Raw genomic sequence first — 26,148 nt, 5'->3', positions numbered from 1 at the left:
AGCATTAAGCTGCTAATGTAACTCTGACCAGTTGGCTCAGGACTAACTCTACTTTATGGAGCCACAGGGGCCATCATCAACTGGACAGATGTAAACAAAAAAGAGGTGTGGTCAAGTAATCTATATAGATGAGCAATTTGTTTTAACTGGGTCTCCATACATGAGTCCACTGCTTCTGTTACTTTATAAATCACTTTTAGCTGTAAAATTGAAAGATGAAGGTTTTAGCCCATAGGAAACAATGGAATTTGACTGCTCAAACCTGGAGAAGAAGCCAGCGATGGAAAGGAGGCCAAAGCTTTGAGGCCGTCGCCAAGCATGCACAATGTTGTCCTATTGCTCTCCAAGCAAAGTGCCAGTTGCAGTACAACTTAAATGGACTGTAAAAAATATTAGCTAATAAAAACTGTGCTAATTTGCAAACATTAACAATTATGTTGATAGGATTAGCTATGTCTTCAAATAAGCATGAACTAAATTTTATGGAACTGTCAGTTGTGAACAGGTCAGCTCTATACACTATAACATCAAGCTGAGTCTGACCTATAGTAGTTTTCTGAACATTCCATATCACTGTCAAATTCACCCCCACTCAAATTTCACTACTTTAAAATAAAATTCATACAAGATAAAATGGATAAAGTGAAATTTAATACATATAGTTAAATGTCATTAACCCTCTCTTTTTCTGTTAAAACCATACGTAATGTATGGTGTACAAAACATTTACTTCTTACAGTATAACTGTTTTATAAGAAATGTAGAGCTACTCCGGCTCTAAATTCTATACACTACCTTACTTGTCCGACCGCTGAGTATGCATCAAGCATGCACACACATCATGTCGCGCGCACCGTCCCCGCCGCGCTGTGAGCATACACACACGCACGGCGTGACGCGACGCACGGGGGGAGGGTGCGTGCATGCTCGGCGCCGACACAGGACCTAGGTGACGTACCGTCCGTGCATACTCAGCGGTCGGACAAGTAAGGTAGTGTATAGAATCACACACTTATATAGAGGAAAGTGTTTAAATATTTGTTTTCCCGGAAATTGCTTGTTTTCCTATGAAAACGGCATGCTTGGCTCTGCTCGGCGGCAGGGGAGAGTGCGCGTGACATGCCCTGCGTGCATGCATGTTTGGTGCTCGGTGCCGGTACAGGACCTAGGTGACATGCCATGCGTGGATACTCAGCGGTCAGACATGTAAGTGCCCTTACTACTTGCCTCGAGGATAACCAGAGGATTCCTTTTTTAGCATATTTTGAGTGCTGGAAAACTCGGCTTATACTCGAGTATATACGGGTAGTTTTATTTTAACAGCTCTGAGTTTAGCTACTGGATAAATGCTGATAGTTGTATTTTGCATTTGCAAAGCTGAAGGATCCTAAACTAGTAATTAGAAATACATTAGCATGACAGGAATCTAAAAAAAAGAACAGTACTGAGCAATGGCTATTGGGATATACCTGTAGCATTTGAATAGTTCATTGTAGTGCCAATCAGTGTAACACTCAGGCTGAAGAATATAAACATGGCACTAAGCAGAAGTTATTCTAAGATTAAACAGCAGGGATTCATTACTGAATGGAATTCCCACAGATTTGTTTGGAATACAGAGAATGAAGATAGAAAATTAAATAAAAGAGAGATCACCCAGCTATTTATATGGATAATGCAAAGAACAGCAACGCTAGTAAACACAACTTAATAGCTAGTAAACACAACTTAGTAGCAATTACATTTAGTTAACTAAAATCATTGAAAAATGTTTAATTAAAAGGCCACTTTTATTAAAAAAAAAACACTGTAATAGATGTTTAAGAAACCTTTTTCACAGATAATCTTATCTATTCCAACAGCTGGTCATATATACATTCATGAGTTTTTGAATCTAAATTTTTTCCAGCTGCAGCTAAAAAAAACTTACTGTCGCTGACAGATTTCACCTGGTACAACTTGGCTGTATCCAGCAAGCGTTTGTAATTCTAAAAACAAGCAAAGGGCCGAACAGGCAGAGAACATACACAGTATGGGCGTCTTTTCATTGTTACAGTTGTTTGCTGTGGCTCCTCCTCATTCCGTCATCTGATAGCAGTGTCGGACTGGGAACCCAGGGGCCCACCAGAAACATTAGACCCTAGGCCTGCATTCCAAACAATTTTTTCTCCTTTCCTCACCCAACCATTTTATTCTCCTAGTCCCTTTTATTTACATGCTAGCATCTATTCTCCATCTATTTCTACTTTCTCTTCCCATTCAGAAATAGGGAATGACCATGAAACAGCCCAAATGTTCAGGAGTAGGAGGGCCCACTTACACCTGGGCCCACTGGGAGTTATCCTGGTGGGCCAGTCCAACACTGTCTGCTAGATACATCATAAACTAGCCGAAGATGCATCGACAGATACATTTTTCAAACCCGCCTAATATTCACAGGGCATGCATAGTAGTCTGGATAGGTGGGCCACCATCCGCACACAGATTAATATAGGAAATTTTATCAATGCGTGTATGGCCAGCTTTAGTTTTTGAAGAAAGTGGAAATGTTGCATAATAACAAAACGTTTGACTTTTCCATTGTCTACTAAAATATGGTAATGGAAAAAACTATACAATGGGGCACATTTATGAAAGTACGATCGCTTCCGAATACAAAAAAAAGTATGTTTTCGAAGTTTTCGTACTGTACATATTTTTTGCAATTTTTTCGTTAATTTGCACAACTGAGTACGAAAGTTTCGGATTCATTCAAGCTTCGATATAGTGACTTTCCTTTAGCCAGGTTGGAGCTGCAGAGTACCATTGAGTCCTATGGGAGGCTTCCATGCACAGAAGGATCAAAGTCAGAAAGGTTTTCCCGCCGTTTACGATCGTTCGGATACAAAAATTTTGGATCGCCAATACGATATTATTGTGACTAATACAATTTTTTCGCAAGCATTTTCGTGACATTTGCGATCAGCAGAAATTATTGTATCTAATCCAAATTTTACCAATTTCGGGATTCAAACTCATACTTTGATGAATCAGCCCCATAGTATACCATTCAATCCTTTTTACTCAGTCTCCTATTTGTACTCAGTGTCCTTTGGGAGAAAGTTATAAATGATAACCTTATCAGCAAAAGCAATTTTAACACTTGAGAAACTTTGCAAGAATCCAAATGTGTTTCCAATATCCAAACTCTAGTCATAATTGTTTTACTGGCTTATCATAAGGATGGGCTCATTTGCATTATCTTCTATCTATAGATACTCATCCTTGTCTATAAACAGAGTTATCAATCTCTTTCAGGGGCCGGCCCACAAATTGAAGTTTTCTCTGGAGGGAATCAGCTATAAGCAAGCCCGAGGCAATCTCCTTTGACAGTCAGTGGCAGCCCTTAGGAAGTAACTCTGCTCGTGATTAATAGTTCTGCTCTGGTTTGCATCAAACTTTTCCTTTCTGGAGCTCCTGTTCCATCTAACAGGAATACCGCAGATGGTCTAAATTTCCATTTAAGATGCAATCAGTCGGCTCTCTTCTAAAGTATATCGGATTCAATTTATATGCTGAATTCATAGTAAGCACTAAAAAAAGCTTTTCCCGTTTCTCAATGCTAATGCGACTGCGTAAGCACCACAAACAAAATTATTGGCAATGCGTGCTGTATTCCTGTAACATGAGCCATAGAGGCTACAGAGCTGTTATCCTATAGTATATTGCATTCTTCTAAGGATTAGAATAAAGTTCTTCCTAGTAATGAAAAGCCTGTCACTTGCATTACCATTTCTTGTTTGCATTTCCAACACATTAGGTGCAAGTAGTTCAAAATTAAGATAACCATCAGATATCCTACCTCACGGGCCACATAATCTAGTTAATAACATTCTTTGGCCATATATCCTCCAGCTGTCAGTGAACTGCTTATCTAGTAAAAGAGAACTATGTGATGTAATTCATATATGATTGTTGCATAAACTATTCTGTAACTTCACCTTGTCCTTTCAACTTTTCAAGCTTTCAACTTGATCGCCATCAGATTATATAATGTGTGAGTTTTGCTTGCAAATCAGGACATCGAACTGAATCCACTAAGAAGGTCAAGATGGCATATATTGCAATTAATGCAACTAGTGCTGTAAGGTAACGAAACCTTATACATCAGTTGTTCCCTTTAGGGCGCAAGCTCTAGTGCTATTGTTTCATTCTATAACCCTTATTTGTTAATTTATTATCCTATTTGTTATGGTAATATTGTTAAGTCCTGCATAGCTACAAAAAACATCCAGGTTCATACATTCATGTATGCATGCATATACTGACAGAAATAATTAAGTTATCCAATATGCTAAATATTCTAAATCAGCTAAAGCCTCAAGTGTAACTCAAATATACCCAACATGGCTATTGCAAAGGTCTAGGGCAGGGATCCCAATCCTTTTATACACGGGAGCCACATTCAAATGGAAAAAGAGTTGGGGAGCAATACAATCATGGAAAAAGTTCCTGGAGTACAACTGATCAACCAGAACCCACACTACCTTTAGGGTAGTTTTGAAACAACTATTGCCTCACTAATATTGACCAATATTTCCCTTGTAATCATAGATTTTTGTATATATAGTGGGAAGCATCTACATTTTCTGAGGTGCTTTTGCTAAAGAACATGCGGTGTGTGACTTTGCCCTTACTTAAGGGAAAATTAATGGGGGTTTTTTTATTATTTTTTTTTTTTTATTATGAATAGTCCAGTGATGACCACAGCATACATATTAAAAGTCTATCCTAAATAATTCATAGCTCTAAAAAAGTTTTTTCATCAGTAACTCTGTTAAGAGTTTTTAATAATCATTGGAAAGTAAACCCCTAATCCTCTTTAACAAAAAAAGATGGAGGGAGAACATGAAATAATTGCTGCTCCAAAAAATGTAATCTTTAGTAGTAGAGAATTAGAACAAGAATGCTAATGGATTTGATTTGATAAGAAAGAATACATGTAGAATGCAGTAGATCTCCTGCTTCCAATCAATCACCAGAGATCAGTGACATCATTAAAGCCTTTGATCACAGATCTTCTTTCAAGCTGTGAATAGGGGATGAATTGACCCAAGCTAGCAGAGAGAATATAGAAACACCTAGGAGACAATTCAAAGTAAGAGAAATATGAGACACTCGTAACATTAGCCACAGCTTTAAAGAAAGTAAATTAAAAACAATAAAAAATTATATATATAGCTGCATTCTAGGGCTGAAGTGTATATATATATAGAGAGAGAGAGAGAGAGAGAGAGAGAGAAACAAAGGACTCAGCACTCGCAAGATTTGCAGAAAAAAATCATAAAAATTCTTTAATGTGCAATATCAACGTTTTGCACATTAAAGATTTTTTTTTATTTTTTGATATATATATGTATATATATATATATATATATATATATATATATATATATATATATATATGCACACTAAGATGGATTCTTTTTCAATTATTTATTACATTTTGGGTACAGGTCTGTATCAGCTACAGAGTAAAAATGGTTAATATCTATATCCATTTTTCCTGAACTAATTGTTAGAATTTCAGTAGATTTTTAAGTAGCCCTCCTCATCAAATGATCAATGAGTTCATTAATAAGACTGATAAGAAATGTGTTGTGTCATCGACAGTGCTATGAAAGATGATTCTGGCTTCCTTCTCCAAAAGCCAAGGTCTAGCATTCTCTGTGGCAGCTCTGAGTTCATTCAATATTTTTCTCAGACAGAAAAAAGTGAAAATCCATTCTGAAACCAATTTCAATTAGAATCTGAGAGCTGTTATCACAGGTGTCGCAGAATGGGTCCGTTAGGGGAAATGTCGCCTATCCATTCTGAAATGAAACCTTATCGGGGCTACAAATATGGCTAAGGATAGACTATCTGTAAATTACTTTTCATCCAGGGTTAACTCCAGCTTAAGTCCTGTCATGTGTGATTTTTTTTCCCCCCATCCTCTTGCAGTATTTAATGGCTAACTAGGCTCTGCATGCAAGCAGCTTTTATTCCTGCAAGGATTTCCCTTCCAACAGAGTTAAAATGCAAATACACCAGAGGCCAGACAAGCCAAATTAGCTACATCACTGAAAGCTTATTATGGGGAATAAAAGACTTGCATTCTGAAGTCAGTCTCCGCCCTCCACTGCATTCCTGGTGATTTTTCAATTGCAAACTCAGGGGCCCAAGTTATTTCATTAATTCAGCACCCAAGTAGTGAGGCTTTTCTCTCAAATCTTTCAGTCTTCTTTTAGCAAATTATCCCATGACGGAGGATTTATTCAGTCAAAGACCCCCCGACTTTGAGAGGAAACAAAAGAATCAAGAGACTTTCTGGTCCACCTGCCTGGCGAATGATGAGGCAGGGAAAAGCCTCCCCCAGAGAAACCAATCAAACCATTGTGTGGCACAGTCAGAGCTTTTCAACTGTCAAGCCAGGAGAGCAGGAAAGAAGATGAAAGAACTCAGGATGAAGCTACCATTTACACAACCATGTGGGAATGGTCTCCAAAGATTTAATAATTGGGATATGGAACTTAACTTTCCACGTTAGAAAAAGCTATCAGAAGGGCCATAAAAGAAACTCTTCCTAAAATATATTCATATTCTGAAATCTGTGTATGAGGGAGCATATTATACAGTTTAATATTCTATCAAATATTTAACCAAATAAAAGTCCTAAGGCGCACTTCTCTACTATAAAGGGTTTATAAAAGCAGGTACATCCCAGCATGAGGTACCTATACAGTACATATTACAGAATTACATACAGAATTAACAACATGCACAGACATGAAAAACTATACACATTAGTTCTATGCAGTTTGTAAGCCTAGTGCGCTGTTTAAAGCATATACTAAATATTCAGAGGTCCGGAATCTATTAAAACTATCTCTTATAAATAAAAGTATTGAATCCCCAGATCTGGCCTCTTAGCCTCCAACTGGACAGATATTGTATAGGTGTGTACTTGTGAGCATGCACACAAATTCTGAGGCCAGAACTCACACTAACTGTGCTACTCACAAAGGATTTGGACTCATATTAGTGATGTGCGGGTCGACTTTTCTCACCACCGCTAACGTCACAAAAGTGGTGGGGGTGGGCAAGATTCTATAAATAAGAGAGCCAGAACCGGGAAGCCAGCAGTGTAAGGTCACGGGCAGGGAGGAAAAGCAGAAGAGCTCGACCCGAACCTGCCTGTGACCCGAAAATGTTGTGCAGAGGTTTGCCCGAACCCCGCCTAACCTGCGGGTATCGGGCTGGCCTGCACATCGCTAGCTGATAACACGCTTCTTGTTGCATACAGCCTTTTAGAAGTTTGTACAAAACTTTTTGAGAATTCAAATAAGATGAATTTTGGAGGAACATCTCAAGTAAGTGATGTTTTTAAGGTGTGGAGCACATGGCACAGTCACATTGTAACCTGGACGTTTATACAAAGGTACCTATTGGCCGTGCCAGGAACAGCAGCTCTAGGGGGCATCCACAGATGCCTATATATAAACAAAAGGAAAAGTTAAAATGGAATTCCCCTACTCACCAATGGATATCTGCAGAAAAAAATTGCTGGCAACCCTGAGGGGAGGGGGGACCTCTTTCTTTGGTAAGTGTCATGTGTACAGTATGCAAGGTCCAATCTGGTTTAGCGCGTAGGACGGCACCAAATGAAAATAGAGATGTGACCAATCTCCAAAGCCATATATTTTCTTACAGTATGCTCCAAATGAAGTCTATGCATATTACACATATAGTAAATAATAATTTTTATTTGTTGTTTTAAAACCTCAATAAGCAAACTTTGATTGGTTTAAATGGAAAAAACATCAAGGAAGAGAAGAGCTTAACAGCATCTAGGGAAATATTTGAAAAGAAGTGTGTGATTATGTAAGTGTAGTGAGCAAAGTGCAATTTCGAGAACAATAGCCATGTTTTTTCACTGCATTACTGCAGTCACAAAGGGTGATTCTCTTGATGCATTTGTACTGTGCCTACTGCAATGGTGTTTTATTCACCATAATTGACGCAATTGCAAGTGCATTTCACTGCAAATCAGACATAAATGTGGCAAATATTTTTGAAGTCTGCCTGCTGTCAATGCCAGTGTTTGCTGGCACCATTTCCAGTATTCAGCGTGCAAATCACATGCACACCCAATTCTTTTGCCAAATGCGATGATTAACTAAGCCTGGTGTGGAAACCCTGGAGATACCACCTGGTCAGAAGGTGGAGGTAGGCAATTGTAATAACATTTAACTAGTGTAGTGTAATCCATCAAGAATCCTAAATTAGAAATTATATAAATCTGCCTTTCAGATTCCCAGTGTGAAACCTATAGTGTGTGTACCTATAGATCATTCTAGTAGCAAAGCAAGGAACACAGTCTAGATAAAACATACTCACAGAGTATACATTCTAGGATGAATAAAGCATTGATGTTTCTATAGGTTTATAAGACTAGTAACACCAAAGTTTAAGTCTAGGAGCCAAAAGAGTTGTCCCCCATGGTGCCACATGCACATTTGAAAGGGGCAAAATGCAAAGAGCAAAATGCAAATCACCATAGAGCTTTGTGCCCATTAGATTGCAAATGAGCCCATATATAAACAATGCATATATATTTAATGTATAGATTAATTATGCTTATTTAAAATAAGCTGTTTTTCAGAGATTTCATCAGCTTACATATTATAATGTGTGTAAATAAAGTGGTAAATTACAGATATGGAATCTCCTGGGTATTATGCTTGCAATAAAAGCCCTGTTATTATGGACAAAAAAACAATACTCATAATAGCCTGACTTGAAATAAGCCATTTTTAAAACCAACGCATTTTAAAACACTATAGTTTTTACAGACAGCATTTTGATACTGCAACTTTACAAAGGAACAGGAACAAGAAGTAAGCAACTAGATCATGGGCATGATTATAATTTTAATACACTCTAATTAAAGTTTTCATATTTTCCAAATTTTCCAGATTCTTAGCCTCTAGGATTCTGCTTACAATAAATTTCCATGTTTTTGACTAATAAATTAACCCATGGCCCATCATCAAATGTAATGAAATCACACAATTTATAATCACATAGGGGCATATTTATTGTAGTGTGTAAGCCAACATCACCAGCGATGTTACCCATAGCAACCAATCAACAAACAGACTTAAACATCCACCTACAAGTTAGAAAAAAAAGCAAAGATCTGCTATTGGCAACATCACTAATGATGTTGGCTTATACACAATAATAAATATGCCCCATACTGTAGCTAAATAGATTACTACTATTTAATTCAAGCTATCAGAATCCCCATATATATTCCTAATTATGTTCTTTAAGCCACAAAAACATGTTAAGAGAAATGTCAAAATGCAGATGACACTTACCATTGGAAGTTGTGCTGGAGGCAACAGCTTTCTCGCTGACTTCTGTTCGAGTGTGACCTTTGATTATGGAGTTCTCAACCTTTTTCTTTTCACTTGCTGTAGTGCTACGGGACTGGGCTTCCATGTTGTCTTCTCATTACTTCCAGCCTCCTTATCCAAAAACCTATACAAAGAACCAACAATTTTACTATTAATCACTTTTGAAAACACTATTTAATATACTGAATGCAATTTATGTACATGTAAAACTGCTAATTTTAATACACATTAATACATAGGTATGATTTTTTTTCTATTTGAAAGATTGTTATTGTTGAGTTCTTGTAGCAACCAAATATAGAATTCTGGTAAAATAAGTTCTATAAGGTTATTCTTGGGAGTAACTTTTCTGAAAGCATAGCTCTAGATCAGATAATTTTTGCATTTCAAATTAGTACCCATAATCTTATTCCATTCTGTCCTTTTACTCTTTACAATCCCAGGCTCATTCCTCACAAAACAGCCCCATCTTACTTTTGATACTTGTTTCCAATTCTTAGACAAGTATAGCAGTCCTCAATTCAATTTGCACAGCATTGAAAAGTTACATTCCTACTTGCATATGTTTTACCTCCGGCGATAAGCAAAGGTGGCCATACATGTGCTAATTCTAGCTGCCGATATCAGTCCTTCAGATCAACATCTGGCCTGAAATCGGCCTGATCTCGATCGGGCAGGTTTGATTTTTCGCTGGATCGGGGACCGCATCAGCTCGTTGGTGCAATCACCTAACTGACAGGCGCCCATACCCTACCCAGAGCCAAACTACCGAATTAGCTCGATATGGCCCACCCATAGGTGGGGATATTGGGAGAAGATCGGCTCGCTTGTCGACCTTAAGACCTTTTGGGCAAGGCACTCTTTACCTCCTGTATTAGTTTTTGGTTGGTTTGTATTTAAATCTTTATGTAAACTAACAATATATACACCCATTTATAGTACAGCATTTTACAATAAATGCAATATAATGGCATGTTATAATCACATGACAAAAATAATGCTAATAATTCTAGTAGGAATGCAATTTTGAATGTGTTGGAAGGCCAAAAAACTTCCTGTCTACCATTAGCCTTAGAGCAGATAGTGTGATTTCACTATAGTCAAAGGGACAGAATGTGCAATTTACACTGAGGTCTACTGGGCTATCAAGGTCATTGCTATACAGCCCATTGGACATAACGTCATATGTGCATAGGTAACTGGAGCTGTATATCTCATGAGTGCTGAAGCAGGAAATAGGTGAGGAACATTTAGATTTAAAAAAGTAAAACATAAACACACTGAACAAACAGCTATGTGGACCTAACAGTGCACAACAAGATCCAAGGGACAGCTATAGTAGGGGGATTTCATTCTGAAAAATAATATATGTTTGTGAGTACAATTATATATGTTCATTTTTCTTTTAGTTATCATAATAAAAATTTTTACACTGTATACTGAAAACTATCTCTTTGTGCAATGGTCTGGGAGCGCTTGCCCTGATAAGAAGATTATTATGCTATAATGGTAAAAAAAAGCCAGGAGGATCAGAGAGGCAAAGTTTTACTGACAATATAAGAAGGGAGTGATTGTGAGGAGATGCCCTGAATGCAGCTAAGCCAATCCTTCTTTAGTTTACTTTGAGGGACATCAAGATTAAAAATTACCAAACCAGTTATAAAACTGTTTTCCTTTAAAGGGTGTCTTATAAAGCTCTTTTGTGAAGGTGCTGGCTGATGACCAAAAGATTAAAAAAAATAAGATTGTTTTTCAATAGGTTTTATTTGCAATAACTTTTAATCTATAAAGAATGAAAGACATGGAAAATCCATCCCATTAATGGTGCAATAACGTCACAACACTGATATTATAATTATTGATATTATGCATTTATAAATTCACAAATTATTATGCAGTGCTGTACAACACATCAAACATACAAATTACAAGGACACAGACAAAGCTCTACTCACAATCTAAAATAATTCCAATAATTGTGAATCCATGGGAAAAGTTATAGAAAAGAATAAATATGCCTCTGCTCATAATTTTATTCTTGCAAATAATGAAAAATGCAAAATGCATCACTTTACAATGGAAAAAGGCAAAGGGTGTGTTGCATGACACTGTGAGACAAAAGGGGCAGAGGAACTAGGCCCTGCAGCACAGACAGACTATAATGGTTTCCTTTTAATCTGTGGATTGAGGTATGTCTGTGTAAAAAAATACATTTACTGTATATATTTTGTTTATGTGTCTTTTCTATATAAACCTAACTGAATAAGCTCTTGTCAAAAAGGGGGTGCATTTTCTCTTTAATTTCTCATGAGTCAGAAGGACTATGCTTTATTTCACCTCCCTAGTTAACAGTGCTCTGCAATAAGAGCACGTATAAGCACATCACAGATAAGACCAGAAGAATAGGACAGGCTTCTTATCATGCTTAGAAAATGAGCCAACCAAGGAAGGAGAGAATTACTCTTCAATCTTTTCTTACTGCGAATTTGCCATCTTTTAGTAGTGAATATTTGATTAGGAAGCATTTTTTACTGCACAAAAGTTAGCATGCTAGATTATTCAAGACTGTAGGCTGCATGCAATCATCCCTGTTCCTGGCAAAACTTTACCATATTGACACCATAAAAGCAAACTGTTTTACATAATAGTAATGATATTAAATAGATGGAAGAGTTTTCTATTAAAGAATGTAACTTAATGCATCAAAGGCATTACTCCAAAAACAGGTTACCACCATCTGAGTAAAAACAAATAAATATCTTTTTACTCATTTAAAGAAACTAAGTGAAAATTGCTCTTTGTAAAAATACTTTGTAGCAGCCAAAAAAAGTAACACCAGGAAATTACAATGTCTTAAAAGCATTTATATATAAGATAACTACATTCACACAATTTCTTAAAAGCATGACAATTTTATTTGGAAATACTTGTATTTTTTCTGCTAGACTTTGAGGGTGGTTCATAAACATGTTGTAGTAATTAATCAGAAAAATGTTTACTTAATGGACCTAATGTGACTTTTCATAGATGTGATAAAAGATGGCTATAGTACACGTATACACATACACAATAGCAAACGTACTGAAATTTAAAAAAACATAACTTCTACTTTAAAGAAATAATTTTAAAACGTACAGGATAAACATAAACATTATGTCAGTTTAAATTAACAATTTTGATGTCTGGTGTTACTAGTCCTTTAAAACTGACCACATATGGGACCAGATGTATGGGTCCAATTTGTAATGATTTACCATTTTTTTTACACCTTTAAAAATTCATCTGATTTTTTTTTTTTGTAGGAACTTCCATGATGTTGTAAAACCATCTACAGACAAATAGTGAAATTAGTAGGATGGCAGATTGGATTTACAAGCTGTAAATACTAAACAGAACACAGGTTTTGGTACTAAATGCAACAATAAATACTTATGTAGCTCAACTAGTCTACTTTGACATGATATATATATATATTGAAAGGCCTGTGCACAACATTAGGTTCAAATCCAGTTGCATGCATGTTTCATCTGTTCATATCTCTTCCCCTTGTATTACGTGTATATTAAAAACTTGTTTTTACTGCTTGACAGTTAGGGAGCTTGTTTTATGTTTCACAGTCTATCTGTAAATACATTCTGTGTGTTACTTTCTAATCCAAACATTTATGTTACCATTTCTTCTAAGAAAAAGTACTCAAAAATGTGATTTCCCACATCCTTTAGTGCAGTGAAATTATTGCTCATGTCAAGGCCTGTTATTGCACAGTATGGCTGAGCTCTGAACTTTCATATAGGATAAACATTCTTTTCTTAAAGCAAACATCCCTGGTTTTCTCTCATCCAACCATGGAAGAATCATTTCATTCCAGACCAATACTTGAGCCTAATCCCTTTCATGCAAGAAACTTAGCCTACGGGTTTGTCTTCCAGGATCATAAATGCAATTATTTGACTAACTTATTTAAGCCTGGTATCACACAGCGACCACTGCTAGTCTTCCAAAATATACAAGGCATATCCTTGGCAAATTATTTGCCATTTTGGTGTTGCTTAGGCCACTTTCTTTAGCTTAAGTTACTGTCTTGAAGAATGTCCTAAGCAACACTAAAATTAGCACCGCACCTGGTAATTCGTTAATCTGCCATATCACCAAATCCTTCGGTATGGATTCAAAGACGAAAACACCGGCATGTGTGCAAAGCAGCAATTTTTTTCCAATATATAGGGTTTAGATTTGCTAAGGCCCCTTCATTATTTCAGTGTGTTTTTATTATACAGTAGTTCACACAGATCTAGTTATGCTATGCATTAATTTGTCTTGGTATAACTTTTTTCCACTATATGACAATAATCTGCTCATAGCATTCATAAACAAATCTTTGGTTTTTGTTATATCCTAAGCTGAACAGGGCAAACAAGGAGATTAAATAAAGCTACTCCATGCTTTGTCCTTTTAAGGTACATAATACCTTTGCATTTTCCTAAATGAAGCCGGTTGCTTCATGAAAAGTGATTTGCATTCTTCGGCACTACAAGATATTTTTGGACACTGCATCACCCACACGACAGGTGATCTCCCACTGATGACTAATAGCTATATCTCTCATTCATCTACCAGAAAAAATCCTTAAAATCTTTGATTAAATCAAACAGCAAAAGGTTTGCATATCTATAGTTCCTGATGTGCCGAATGTACTAACAATGCTTTTTTGAGGGACACTCAAAGAAAAAAAACCTGTCTGCAGCAGGAGAAAGAAAGGTAAAAACTAAGTAAGCTTTTTTGCACTGACTTCTCTGTCAAAAGATTTCTTGTGTCTGTAATTCATGTGCCAGAGACACGCAGCTCTCTGCTCGCTCTTCTCTCCTGCTCCCCCTCCCTCAAGAATGCTAAGAACTCACTCCCCCCCCCTTGGGAATAGGAATGTGGATCTAAGCCAATCAGCAGAAAGCTGACTCTTAGGGGCAGATTTACTAATCCACTAAAGGTCCGAATGCGGTTTTTCGCAATGATCGGTATTTTTGCGACTTTTTCTGCGCCGTTGCAACGTTTTCGTATGTCCCGCAATTTTTCCATCGCCATCGTGACTGTTTCATATTTTCCGTGACATTTTCGTCGCCGTCGCGAAAAAATCGGATTGGTTTTTCCGCCGTTTACTATCGCTCAATACAAAAAAATCGCGGCGGCGGCGCAGTAGTCTCGCAAAATACGATAAAGTCACGACGGCGACGAAAAAAGTTGCGACAAATACAAAAAATCGCGCCGACGACGAAAAATATGCAAAATTTTCGTTTCCAATACGATTTTTTCCCTTTCGGGATTCGGATTCATGGATTAGTAAATCTGCCCCATAGTCTTACTAACTGAGCATGTACACTTGGTCTCAGTCTCGGTGCAGGAGTGAGGCATTATGGGAACTTTCTTTACACAGCTAAGCATTTTTTCTTCCTGTTTGGCTTCTAAACATCTGAACAGGTGAAATATGGGAAGACTTAAGGGCAGTATTGAGACAACTGAAGGTATGCCTACAGCTTGAGATTAACTCTTTATTATCCTTTCCTTCTCCTTTAAACCATTCATATTGACTACACATTATGACACAACAAATAAACTTTCGCATCTGAAGAGTTAATATTTTCACTTAACTTTTTAGGACTGATAAAAAAATATTTTTCAGCTAGGTTTGTTTTTAAAATTGTTGCTGTGTTGTTTATTTTGACAATGCTTCCATGTTCCAAAACAAGGCAAGTTATACATCTAATAAAAGGAGAGAAAAAAGTTTTTACCTATGTAAAGACCAACTTAGTTGCCAAGCCAAGCTCTTACCCAAACAAAAATGTTATCTTGAAAATGTAAACCTCAGTAAGGGATATGGCACAAGTAAACTGCAGTCAAAACTTCAGAATGACAATTGCTTGACCCAAGACTGTACTTGCACGTGCAGGCAACTGCCACTGAAATCAATGAAAAGCAATTCTGGGCATGTTGTTGCCTGCCTGTGGAGCTAATAATAGCCAAGTTGTAAAAACACCCGGAATTGTGCCATGTGCCATGGCCCTAAAGGTAAAATGCAAAAGCCTAGAGTTTGTAGACAGCCACAGGGCTTAGTAAAGAGACTTAAAAATCTTCTTCACACTCTAAAAAAAAACTTTTACCCTTCACCTTTTACGTTTTTTGTTTTAAATCCTTAAGTCTGCTATTATTTAGAAACAGGAATGACTGATCATTTTGCTGAAAATACCAAGTAACAAGGACATGTTTTTTTGACAAGGCATTTGTCCTAAAACACAACTATATCTGTGCATGTTACTGTGAGTGGCATGTGGGATCAGCCACAGTTTAATCTAAACAAATAAAATCAGACAACACAATGACTCAGTTTGGTGGGTGTATAGTTTGGTAGTTAACCTGGAAATGCATTGCCAAACACTTATGCAGTCCTTATCCAATAGGTCTCCATCAGCCTTTTCGCCCTTCACACCAGTTGCCAAACAGGGCCAAGATCTACTGGTTTGGTGACCTCACCGTGTATTAGTTTCACTTGGGAAACAATACAAAATTATGGTAGATCCATTTACTGCAGATAGCTCAAAAGTTATCAGAAGCAAGTCACATCAGATATGGCTCTACTTGGTGACTTTACTGGCCCATTGGGAGATTAGTTGTCCGCTGTTAATATCAGCTACTGCGGGCAACTAATCTCCCTGAAACACCTTTCTACCGGCAATAAAGTGATTCGACAGTGGGAAGGCATACACGTTGCTTTGTTTTCCGAATTTGCGCAAAGTGAAGTGACATATGCTTTTCCACCACCAATTCACTTTATTGCTTTGAAGACTGGTATTTAGAAGGCACAGAAGAAAGTTTTCTTGAAGAGTAAGTTTTTTTAAAGGAGAACTACACCCCCCCCCAGGTATAAAATCCCCCTTTATTGACCTGCCTCGACCCCCATCACCTCTCCCTTTATAGCATACTCAGTAACTTAAAAAACTGCCCCTGTCGCAAACCCCAACCTGAAAGAGCAAAGCAGCACAGCAGCGTACCTGGCGCCATCTTCCGTTCAATTGAAGAAGCTTCGGGTATCTCTGCCGACATGGACCCTGTTTAAGCAAACGCAGTTGAAGCTGATTTTCTGCTAGCCTGCTCATGCTCAAGCAGGGTCCGTATTGGCAGAGAGACCCGAAGCTTCTTTGATTGAGCGGAGGATGGTGCCCAGGTAAGCTGCTGGGCTGCTCTTTTGGGTTGGGGTTTGCGATAGAGGCAGTTTTTTAAGTTACAGAGTATGCGATAAGGAAGAGGTAAGGGTGGTCGAGGCAGGTCAACTAAGGGGGCTTTTATACCTGGGGGGGCCTTTCAGATAATGTATTCATAATTATCTCATAGTAGAATGGCCATATCCTTTCCAGAAGTAAATGGATTATGAAGTCCCATTCTTGCAATATACAAGGGAAGCAGAGCAAAATTTACTTATTCTGGCTTTTTTTATGCTAAGATACTGTATTTGCAGAAAAATTCAGTAAAAAGTGCATTGCTTCAAACAGAAATATTAAATCATTTAAGCATCAGTAGTTGGAAAAATTCTTCAGTACAGTTTCTGTGCATCTGATTCATATATATTTTAATCACATTAATATATAGGTATATACATAGTTACATAGGGATGAAAAAGACCCTATATACCAACATCAGCACTAAGGGGCAGATTTATCAAAACACGAGTTCGAATCCCAAATGGGAAAAATTCGGATTGGAAACGAAAATTCCTGAAGATCGCAAATATCAAGAAAATGCTTGAGAAAAAATCGTATTAGTCACGATAATATCGTATTGGCGATACGAAAATTTTCGTACCAAACAATTGTAAACAGCGGGAAAACCGATCCGGTTTTTTCGTGCTAAAAATACAAAAAAGTTGCACAAGGTACAAAAAAGTCGCAGAAAATACGATTTGACCGATTGAACGAATGCTCGGAGCATTTGTGGATAAGTAAATGTTCCCCTAACTGTAGATTTTAGTATTACAATAGCCTTGGATATTGTGCTTGTTCAAAACATGTACAGGATCTATGTGGAATGTTTTCCGGATAAGAGTTTTTTCTGTATTTTGGATCACTATACTTTACACCTGCCAAAAAGTAAATAAACCAAGTAAGACTGTTTTGCCACCAATAGAGATTGAAACAATTTAGTTAGTTAGTATTGTTGTATTATTACAGTTTTATTATTACAGAGAAAAAGGAAATAAATGATTTTTGTCATTAAACTGGTCATGGGTAATAGCTTTCCAGTTATTCTGGAGTATTCTGGAGTTTTCTGGATATTGGGTTTTTTGAATAAAAGATCACATACCTTCATTATATTGTTATAAACATTAATTATAACTTATCTCTGAGTTTCAGAAAAACTATCTTTCAGAGACAGACAGGATGAATTTAGTTCCAAAACACAGACATGTATAATATCCCCTGCCAATGGGCTAACTTGTATTTCTGTAAATATCCCAAAAAGTTGGGCTGGAATGACAAAATTTCCTTTGGACAGTCTGCACTGTGTTTATAAAATGTAGCTTACATGGCAGTTCACACTTTCTGTACAGGGAGAAGCCTACAGCTGTCCTCTCTTTTCCAAAGAACGTCATTTATAAACATTTGCGGTTGAAACTGCCAAATGTTTAAAACCATATGTTTTGTGCGTTACCTACCTGACTTGCAGAATTTCACTTAACAATACAAGGCCTATCCTAACCATTGAGGATTTAAAATACATGCTTGGAACTTCTAAAAATAGTTTGCTAAACTAAAGCTAATATATAAATGCCTGATCTCGAAAAACAATAAATATAATTTTTATGTATTCTTTATTTACTAGTTATTTAAAGCACTGATCCTTGGTACTTTATAATTGAACAACTGAAAAAAACTACCTGGTGGGTAACTAAAAAAAACATACCGGTAATTCCCCATGTTTTACCCAAAATGCAGAGTAGTGTCTGACACAATTACCCCAATGCATCAAAATGCAAGCAAGGTTTTCAAAAACAGAATTGCATCATTTCCGGTGCTCAATGCCAAAATGCCATCTGCAAGTTATGATTTAGATGCAAGTTTGCTGTGCCTATTTAAACAGCCTGCACTGGGAACTCTAGAATTACCAGGAAGTTTGAAGGTGCCATTTGGAACACAGGATGGGACAGATGCACTGGCACGTAGAACAATTATAGGGAAGAACAAGTACTGTATTAGGAGGCAAGAACGTATAATAAATGGTATCAATGCATAAAATGACTGCCTCCATTTGTACCAATGTACATGCCCAGCCTGCTACGGATCGTGTGCATAGGTGGCATTACCAATGCTGCAGGTGCTCCTGGAGTACCCACAGTGGGTTGTGCCCAAGTTACAGGCTTGCAGAAAGGAATTGCATGGTAATTGCATTATTAACATCACACGCATTGGCATCTATATGCCAGGGCAGGAAAACACCATGTGTGCCATTACCCTTATGGCATTTTCTCCTCTTAAAGAAGCACCCCAAACCACTCCTGCTGCCTCCCATTTGTTTGAATGACGGGAATTGTAGTTTAATTATCTGCTGAATTGCTACAGGCTGCAGATCCTTAATTAGTAAAATCAAAATGTAAGTGGAAAATAAGGCAAACAAGGTTTTTAATGGGGGTTGGGCCTCCCTGTAAAGGAACTAGCTAAGTATAAAAGAAGGATTATGTTGATTGATAAGATGGGGAGGGGAAGCTACCTTGAACCCAGTTAGGCGGAAAAAATAGCAGTAATTCTACAAGTCAGTACAGTGTGCTTTTAAAGTTATACTGGTGTGAAGAAGTGAGATGCTGGATTGCCTAAGGGCAGTACTGAAGCACAGATGACTAATGACTAGGCCGTGCAGACAATGAATTTGGGGTTGAAAACTAACAGGAACCTCGTAGTTCTTGACAAATGGACTTTCACATTTCATTCATTAAATAACCTCTGAGCTCATATTGGCTTGGTCTCTCGGGTAATGAACTGACACACATGATATTGTTTAGGAATGGGATATGACTTTTTATTTCTAATAAACTGAGTCACACTACATGGGGTAGACAAAATAAAGGAAACAGAAAAGCTCTTGTATCTGAAGTAAGTAAAATACAAGTAAAGATGGTTCTATCCATGTGTTTCCTATTAATTTCAACTCTAATTACCGATAGGTTGAAGACTTTCATATGTGAGTTTCTAAAATAACAAATGCAGAGGTGGCTAATGTTAGTGGGCAGTGAAGCGAATACGCCTGGGTTTGATTTTCATATCAACACAAATCTAATCTTTATGGTAAAGCTGCCATTAAGAAGCTGAGGCTGATGCACCCAAAAACACTACCCAGAGTAATGAACACAAAACCTGGGACACTTGAAAAGTGTTAGAAATACAAACACTGATGAGTTTGCTCCATCTGCATGGGTGCATGTTTAAAAAATGGCAAATTAATCCTTCAATGGATACTGCTTTTTTCCAAAGTTAAATTGCATTATGCTGATGGCATAATTTAGATAAAGATTACAATAATATTTTTATATTTCTTTTATTTCTACACAAAACCAAGGATAGCTCTACATCTAAGAGATATTCAGGGTGAGGTGTTGCTCAAAAAAAACCAGCAAACCAAAACAATTTGGCCAACAACAGCCACTGACTAAATGGAGTCTTCTGATTCAAATTCAAAAGGCATTCAATTATATGGCAACTCCTATTCATTGAGTAAACATCAATATGCTAATAAAAGGTTTTCTGGGCTAAAAACCTATGGCAAAACCTGCTATATGTACCATGAGCTTTAAACTTGAAGAAGGGTTGATAAAACACAGTACCATTCCACATTTTAAATTTTTCTATACCTCTATTTTTTTTCCTTCCACATGGGGAACTATACTAAATTAGCAAATTATCTAAGAGCTCATTAAGAGACAGCAACTAAGGAATATGGGAAAAGTCCCATAACATTTCTAGTCAAAGATTTTGATAAGTTCAATTAATTTTTAATAAAATGAACCTCATTTACCAAAACATGTTAAAATAATCCCAGGACAGCTGTTTTACCTCATGGCATACAGGTGTAAATCTAAACTCAATATTCAATAGTCAATTCTGTCTTCCATGATCTACAAGTACGTAAACCCCTTGTTCCATGCACTTTACTTTGCTATCAAAGTAATTTAAAATGAATCATCTATGAAAGAAAGCAGTGACCACGGCAGTCCTTCCGATACAAATATGATACGTTTTTGGTTTTTTTTATATAAATAAAGTGAAAACAAATTACGCTTCTTGAAATTAACAGGAGTCACCGATTGCAGGCAGCATTGCCTATAGCAGATCCTAAAATCTTCAGAAAGGGATCTTAAAGGAGGAAGCTTAGTTAGCTCATAAAACTGTTGCTGGAGACAGGAACACATAGCATATTTAATCTGCAAACTGTGTGAGTCTACAATGATTTCAGCAAGATCTGAGGCATGCCCTCAAGGTTTTCTGGGACCTGGGATTAGGGAGTTGATAAGAACCTCTGCTGCCCCCAGACATGCTATTTCTTCTGCACTTAAACACAAATGCATGGAGACATTTGACTGCTGCTTAGCATTGCCGCTCGAGCCATATAAAAGCTTTGCAAGCTTCTTTTGCTGTCAATATATCAAAGTTAGACACAGGAGAAGAAGAAGGGTAAAAAAAACCATCAAAGTGTGAAATTTCATTGAAAGTCCTCGCTAGGCTGAGTAAGGCTTTATTTCTCAGACCTATCGAATACCTGTAGAAAATAGAGGGAGATGATAAGACTGTTAGAAGTTGGGGGAAGTTTGTATTGGGCACCCTGTTGGTCTATACTTTTTTCCATTCATTGCTTTTGATTTAAAGAAAAGCAAGCTGCTTTTTTTGCGTACGAAAGGCAATAGTTTCTATTGTTTGTTTTCTAACACTACACCAAGAACTTTTATGTCAATGAGGAAACAGTAAGCCCTAGGGTGATGTCCTGCTGACAGCTTTCTCCAAAGAACCTGTCCCACCTGATTAACCTCTGAATTACAGTAGATGTTTGCAATGTATCGAACGTTTGTTAGCTTTCAAGATGCCAAATGATTAGTCCCTTCAGAGCAGTGAAGTGGTGCAACATATTACTTTGTGGAGTTTTCCTGATTAGCTGTCCTGTGGAGAAGGGGTATAAAGTGCAATGCTCCCACCCCCAAAATAAACATTATTAAATTAACCCCTTCTGTGTCCCTCAAAATCGATGTTTAGGACCTATGAGATTAGACACCTTAAAGCCTATAAACATTTCACAAAACCAAAGGATTCTTCAAATATAGGCCTTGGGTAGGGATTTACAAGCATGATGAAAAAATGCAATAACTTTGAGGATAATCTACCACAGTCTGAACGTATTAACATTCCAAGATGAAGGTAGTCAAGTTCCTTTTTTCACAATAATTCACTGTCTGTCCAACTGCATGCTTTCTTGCACGCTACCTTCCTATAAAATGACAACAGTAAGAAGAATCACAAATCTAGATGAGCTTACAGGATGTATATTTTAATCCTATCCTTGTTATTACTTTACGTGCTTGGAGTAATAGGATGGTATCCATGACCTTTTGGCAGAATTAACAAGAATTCTGTGTAACACTGACATACGGTAAATGACAATGTAAAAAAGGCACAACATGAAGAACTTTAGAGCAAAGGAACTGAGTTGTGCCTGACAATAATCTGTGCACTTAGAGCCATTAATTCAACAAAAAATTATTCTACTTTAACAACAGTGTGTTATCCTAAAGTTTTTGAATTTAACAGAATGTCTAGAATAAAGGCAACTAATGCTAAAATATTCTTCATGTAAACCACTAAATGTAGATTACAACCAAGAAGCAATTAACTCCAGCAAATTAACTTTGATGTGTGATTGATGGTAAGGGATACATTTAAAATGGGAGTTATTTTAACTCATTTTTTTAACATTAAACAGAAACAGATGCAAAAATTAAGTCATAGAATTTCAAGAGACTTTCCACAGAGTATTGCTGATGCACATGCCCATGACCAGTTCAGTTTAGGTATGTTATTAGGTAATTTGAACATATGGTCAAAAGTTATTACTTGAACCAGTAAATTGTTAAACAGGCTTTATTTTGGTTATAGTATTTAATATAACAATTAAATATAAATAGTCTGGTCTAATATAAAAGGAAGCATCCCATGAATTAAATTAGAATATTCAAGATATTAGGATATTTGCAACAGAAATACAATATGGGGGTCTACAATTTTATTTCTCTTTCTCAGAAAAACCTCCACAGTGCTAATTCAAGAACTAAAAAGGAAATGTTAATTTTTAATAAAGTACCTAGCTAAAATAATTACAAAATCCATCAGTGGCACCCTTCTAAATTATAAAGCAATTACATAAAAACCGGGAATTAATACTTTGGAGCAAATTCCAATTATTAATCTCAAATAAGCAAACAAAAACAATGAATCCTGAAAGATGAATGAATTCCATGTTTTCAATTACAAAGACTGGCCATGCAAAAAAAAGTGAAAAGAATGAAAGAAAATAGAAGACTGGCGCCCTCTTTAAATTCTGCTCCTATTAACCCTTTCTGCTTGGTTTCTGCAGGAGCCAAGGTTTTTCCCCTCCTGTATGGCAGTTATCTGCAGTTGAAAATGTGTTCAACTTTGAAAGAAGACTGAATCACAAAACTTTTTTTTTTGCAAAAGAAAAGAAGGTTGATTCTGACTGTCCAATGCAAGCAACCAGGTTTAAATTTCCCATGGTATACCATCGACATATAAACTGCAAAAAGTTTCACCTTAAGACCATGTTATAGTACAACTAACATCTTAAAACAAAGGTCTAATTTTATCCTGCAAAGTGCATACACAGAAACTGCCAATAATATATTGTTTAAAGACCGACTTGGTACACAAAACAATAATTAAAATTAGTTTGTGTAAAACTTGAACTAAAATTAACACTCTACTCTGCTACTGAATGACTGGGCCAAGGATGCTCTCCTAAATGATCAAAAGGCTGCAGGATATTTTGCCTCAGGATGTGTAAAGTTTTACTAGATACTCACACTGAACCTGATTTGTTCTGCACTTGAGTTTGCAAAGAATGTGTGGGCAAACAAAATAAAGCACATGCACTACCAAAACCCCAGCATCCGCTTTGCTCCCTTTCTGTTTCTCACAAAGTTTATTTATTTAAAAGGTGTAGATCAGTTAATCCAGTCTGGCTTGTGGTGTTTGCTGTATTTACTTTACTTTTTTCTCTTCCCTGTCTCTTTCCAGTTGGAGAAAGTGAACGTCTGGAGTGATTCATCAGGCCTAGAGTCCTTGTTTGCCCCATAGAAAGTGCCTGTCTGCAGGGGCATGTTATAAAGAAAGGACCCTGAGGCAGGTTACAAAACAACAGATTGTTACTATCCCCCACCTCTGTGCTAAAAAAAACACACACATATACATAAAACTCACTACATGCAATGAAGTCAACTGTAACTTGGATTTGGACCATTTCCAGGCCTTAAACAAATTAAGTCTTGTAGGGCTGATTTTTTAAAGTCATAGATGATTACTTAGATCCATCTTACACATAATTTAACTGCTTCATTGCAATGAACTGTTTAACAAAGGTAGTGAAAGCTTCATTCCATATCCCCACACTAGACTACTTCCTTTTAATTGTACAAGTCAATGAATATTTAGGAACCTGGAAAAGTAAAACAAGCAAAAGTAAACTGGGTGCTTCCCTATAATAAATGTTAGCAATCCAACATATTGGCCACTGTTAGAGGGAAAAAAACTGCTGAAACAGTATACTGAAGGAGAAGCCGCAGCTAAGATCGGCGGTTCCCTCCCATCTCAGTCCAGATGTGAAAGAACTATGTTTGAAAAGACACAAAGTTTCCAGCCAACCCAAGCCTGGCGTGTCCCTCAGCTTTAGTAGGAAACAAATAAAATGTACACATTACACAATATATAGTGTATGTAGATTGTGGGATTAGCTGGAAAGTACAGTCATCCATAAACTGTCATACAAAGTTCCATAACAAACATCTGAATATGACATATGCATATAGAATGTACTGATGTGCATCACTTAATGTATTTACATACAGCTGCAAAAATATAATGGACATAAAGGATGGCTGTTGCCTACTCAGGAACTTTTCTGCATACATATCCAAGTTAAAAACAGTTAGTGCTTGTTGTACTCTGATTAGCTTCCTGTTTAACCCAAATATTCCTATTTAAATACTAAGTACATTAAGGTGTGTGGGGTGCCCTGCCTGAAACCCTCCAGCTAAACTGTTGCCAAGGTTTCTGGGGGTTGTAGTTCATGAGGGCCACGAGTTAGCCATCAATTCCTGGGTGCGTTTGTCTGCGGGGGTGACTACATAAGCTTTGTCCCACCGCTGTTTCTCTTGTACAAGTAAAGTTTTCTGTTCAACAACAAGCGAAAAGTTCTTTAGCGCTTAGTTCATTGATAAACAAAGACTAACAGCATGGTGGGGATATCCCTGTGCAAAGCACATACCTTCCAGGCGAGCTTCCCCAGTGTACAGGCAGGATCCCCTCCTCCGTGCTCCAGGGCAACTCTCGCTGGCATGGGCTGTTCACACCCTCCCAATGCCAGGCGGAAAGCTCTGTGCCCCTCAGCCGAGCTAACTCCCCTCACAGCAGCGCTCTTGGCTCTCTCCCTTTCCTCTGCATCAGTTTCAGGGATCTTGTAATCTGATCCAGCCCCTGCCTCACTCCGAGCAGCACCACACTGACATGTCTCATTGACTTTTACTTCAATTTGCCCCAAAGCACGAATCGCACAGCCCTCACCAGCGTCTGGCACATACAGGAGAGAAGGCATGTACCATAAACATGCAAGAGACGGGGGGAGATTCTCGTACTTACCACTGGACTTTCAAAGTTTCTCCGTAGAACTCCCTCTCACTTGCACACATGCATTTTTTTCCTTTCCGTCCTCCCTTCTCTTTCCCTCCTCCTCCTTCTTCTCTTTCCCTCCTTCCTCCTCCTCCCTTCTTAATCCAAGTTTTACAGATGTTGCTTCTCTCTCACACACATCTCGCACAGTTCTGGGGGACTAGGTCAAATTCGCGCCTGAGCTCAAAGAAAAAATGTCATGATAATGGACGGGTGTTAGTGTCCTTAAACACCAAATTACTCCTGTTCCACAGTGATTTGTTCTTTCGTGCCTACACAATTACAGCACACGGGACATAAGCATCCTGCATTTAATTCTCATCACCCAAGAGCCCTCCAAAGAATATAGCTACATAAAGAGAGATGCTGAAGAGAGAGGTGTAAGTTGGACGAGGGGGGGGGGGGGGAGAAGAAAGTAGGAGGTTCAATGATAAGGGGGAGTGGACGAGAATGTCCCCTGTGGCTGGCTCTGTGGTGCGTGTCAGTGAATGGACCTGTGTGCGCTGATGAGCATTGCACAGTTTGGGGCCGAGGTTGTGCAAGGGAGACACAACACGTGTGGCGCCACCCCTCTCCTCCCGGGCATTCCAGCTCCCACTCAGCGCTTAGCCACTGATCAGGCACTCCCACTCAAGCCGTGTGGGGAGGGATAAGGAGTTACAATGGAATGGAGGGAAATTAAAGATGAGGACAGCGAGCAGGAAATCAATTATGAGAGGTTGTATAGG

General features: G+C 37.7%; 1 protein-coding gene across 2 annotated transcripts in view; it reads right to left on the bottom strand.

The window, feature by feature from the left end:
• Positions 1–25,941, bottom strand: part of gli3 (GLI family zinc finger 3) — a 132,801-nt gene extending 106,860 nt beyond the window's left edge. The window contains exons 1-2 of one of the 2 annotated variants that reach the window (XM_004915351.4): positions 25,391–25,941; positions 9,405–9,567 (exon numbers count right to left, since the gene is read on the bottom strand). In XM_004915351.4, the coding sequence (XP_004915408.1) occupies positions 9,405–9,528 (124 nt within the window). In that variant the 5' untranslated portion in view covers positions 9,529–9,567; positions 25,391–25,941. The other variant, XM_004915350.4, reaches the window with a different exon arrangement.
• Between the last annotated feature and the right edge of the window lie 207 nt (positions 25,942–26,148).

Source organism: Xenopus tropicalis, chromosome 6 (assembly GCF_000004195.4).
Source record: "Xenopus tropicalis strain Nigerian chromosome 6, UCB_Xtro_10.0, whole genome shotgun sequence".
NCBI lineage: Eukaryota > Metazoa > Chordata > Amphibia > Anura > Pipidae > Xenopus > Xenopus tropicalis.
The sequence above is the reverse complement of the archived record's forward strand: the minus strand, read 5'-3'. Positions and strand labels throughout refer to the sequence as shown.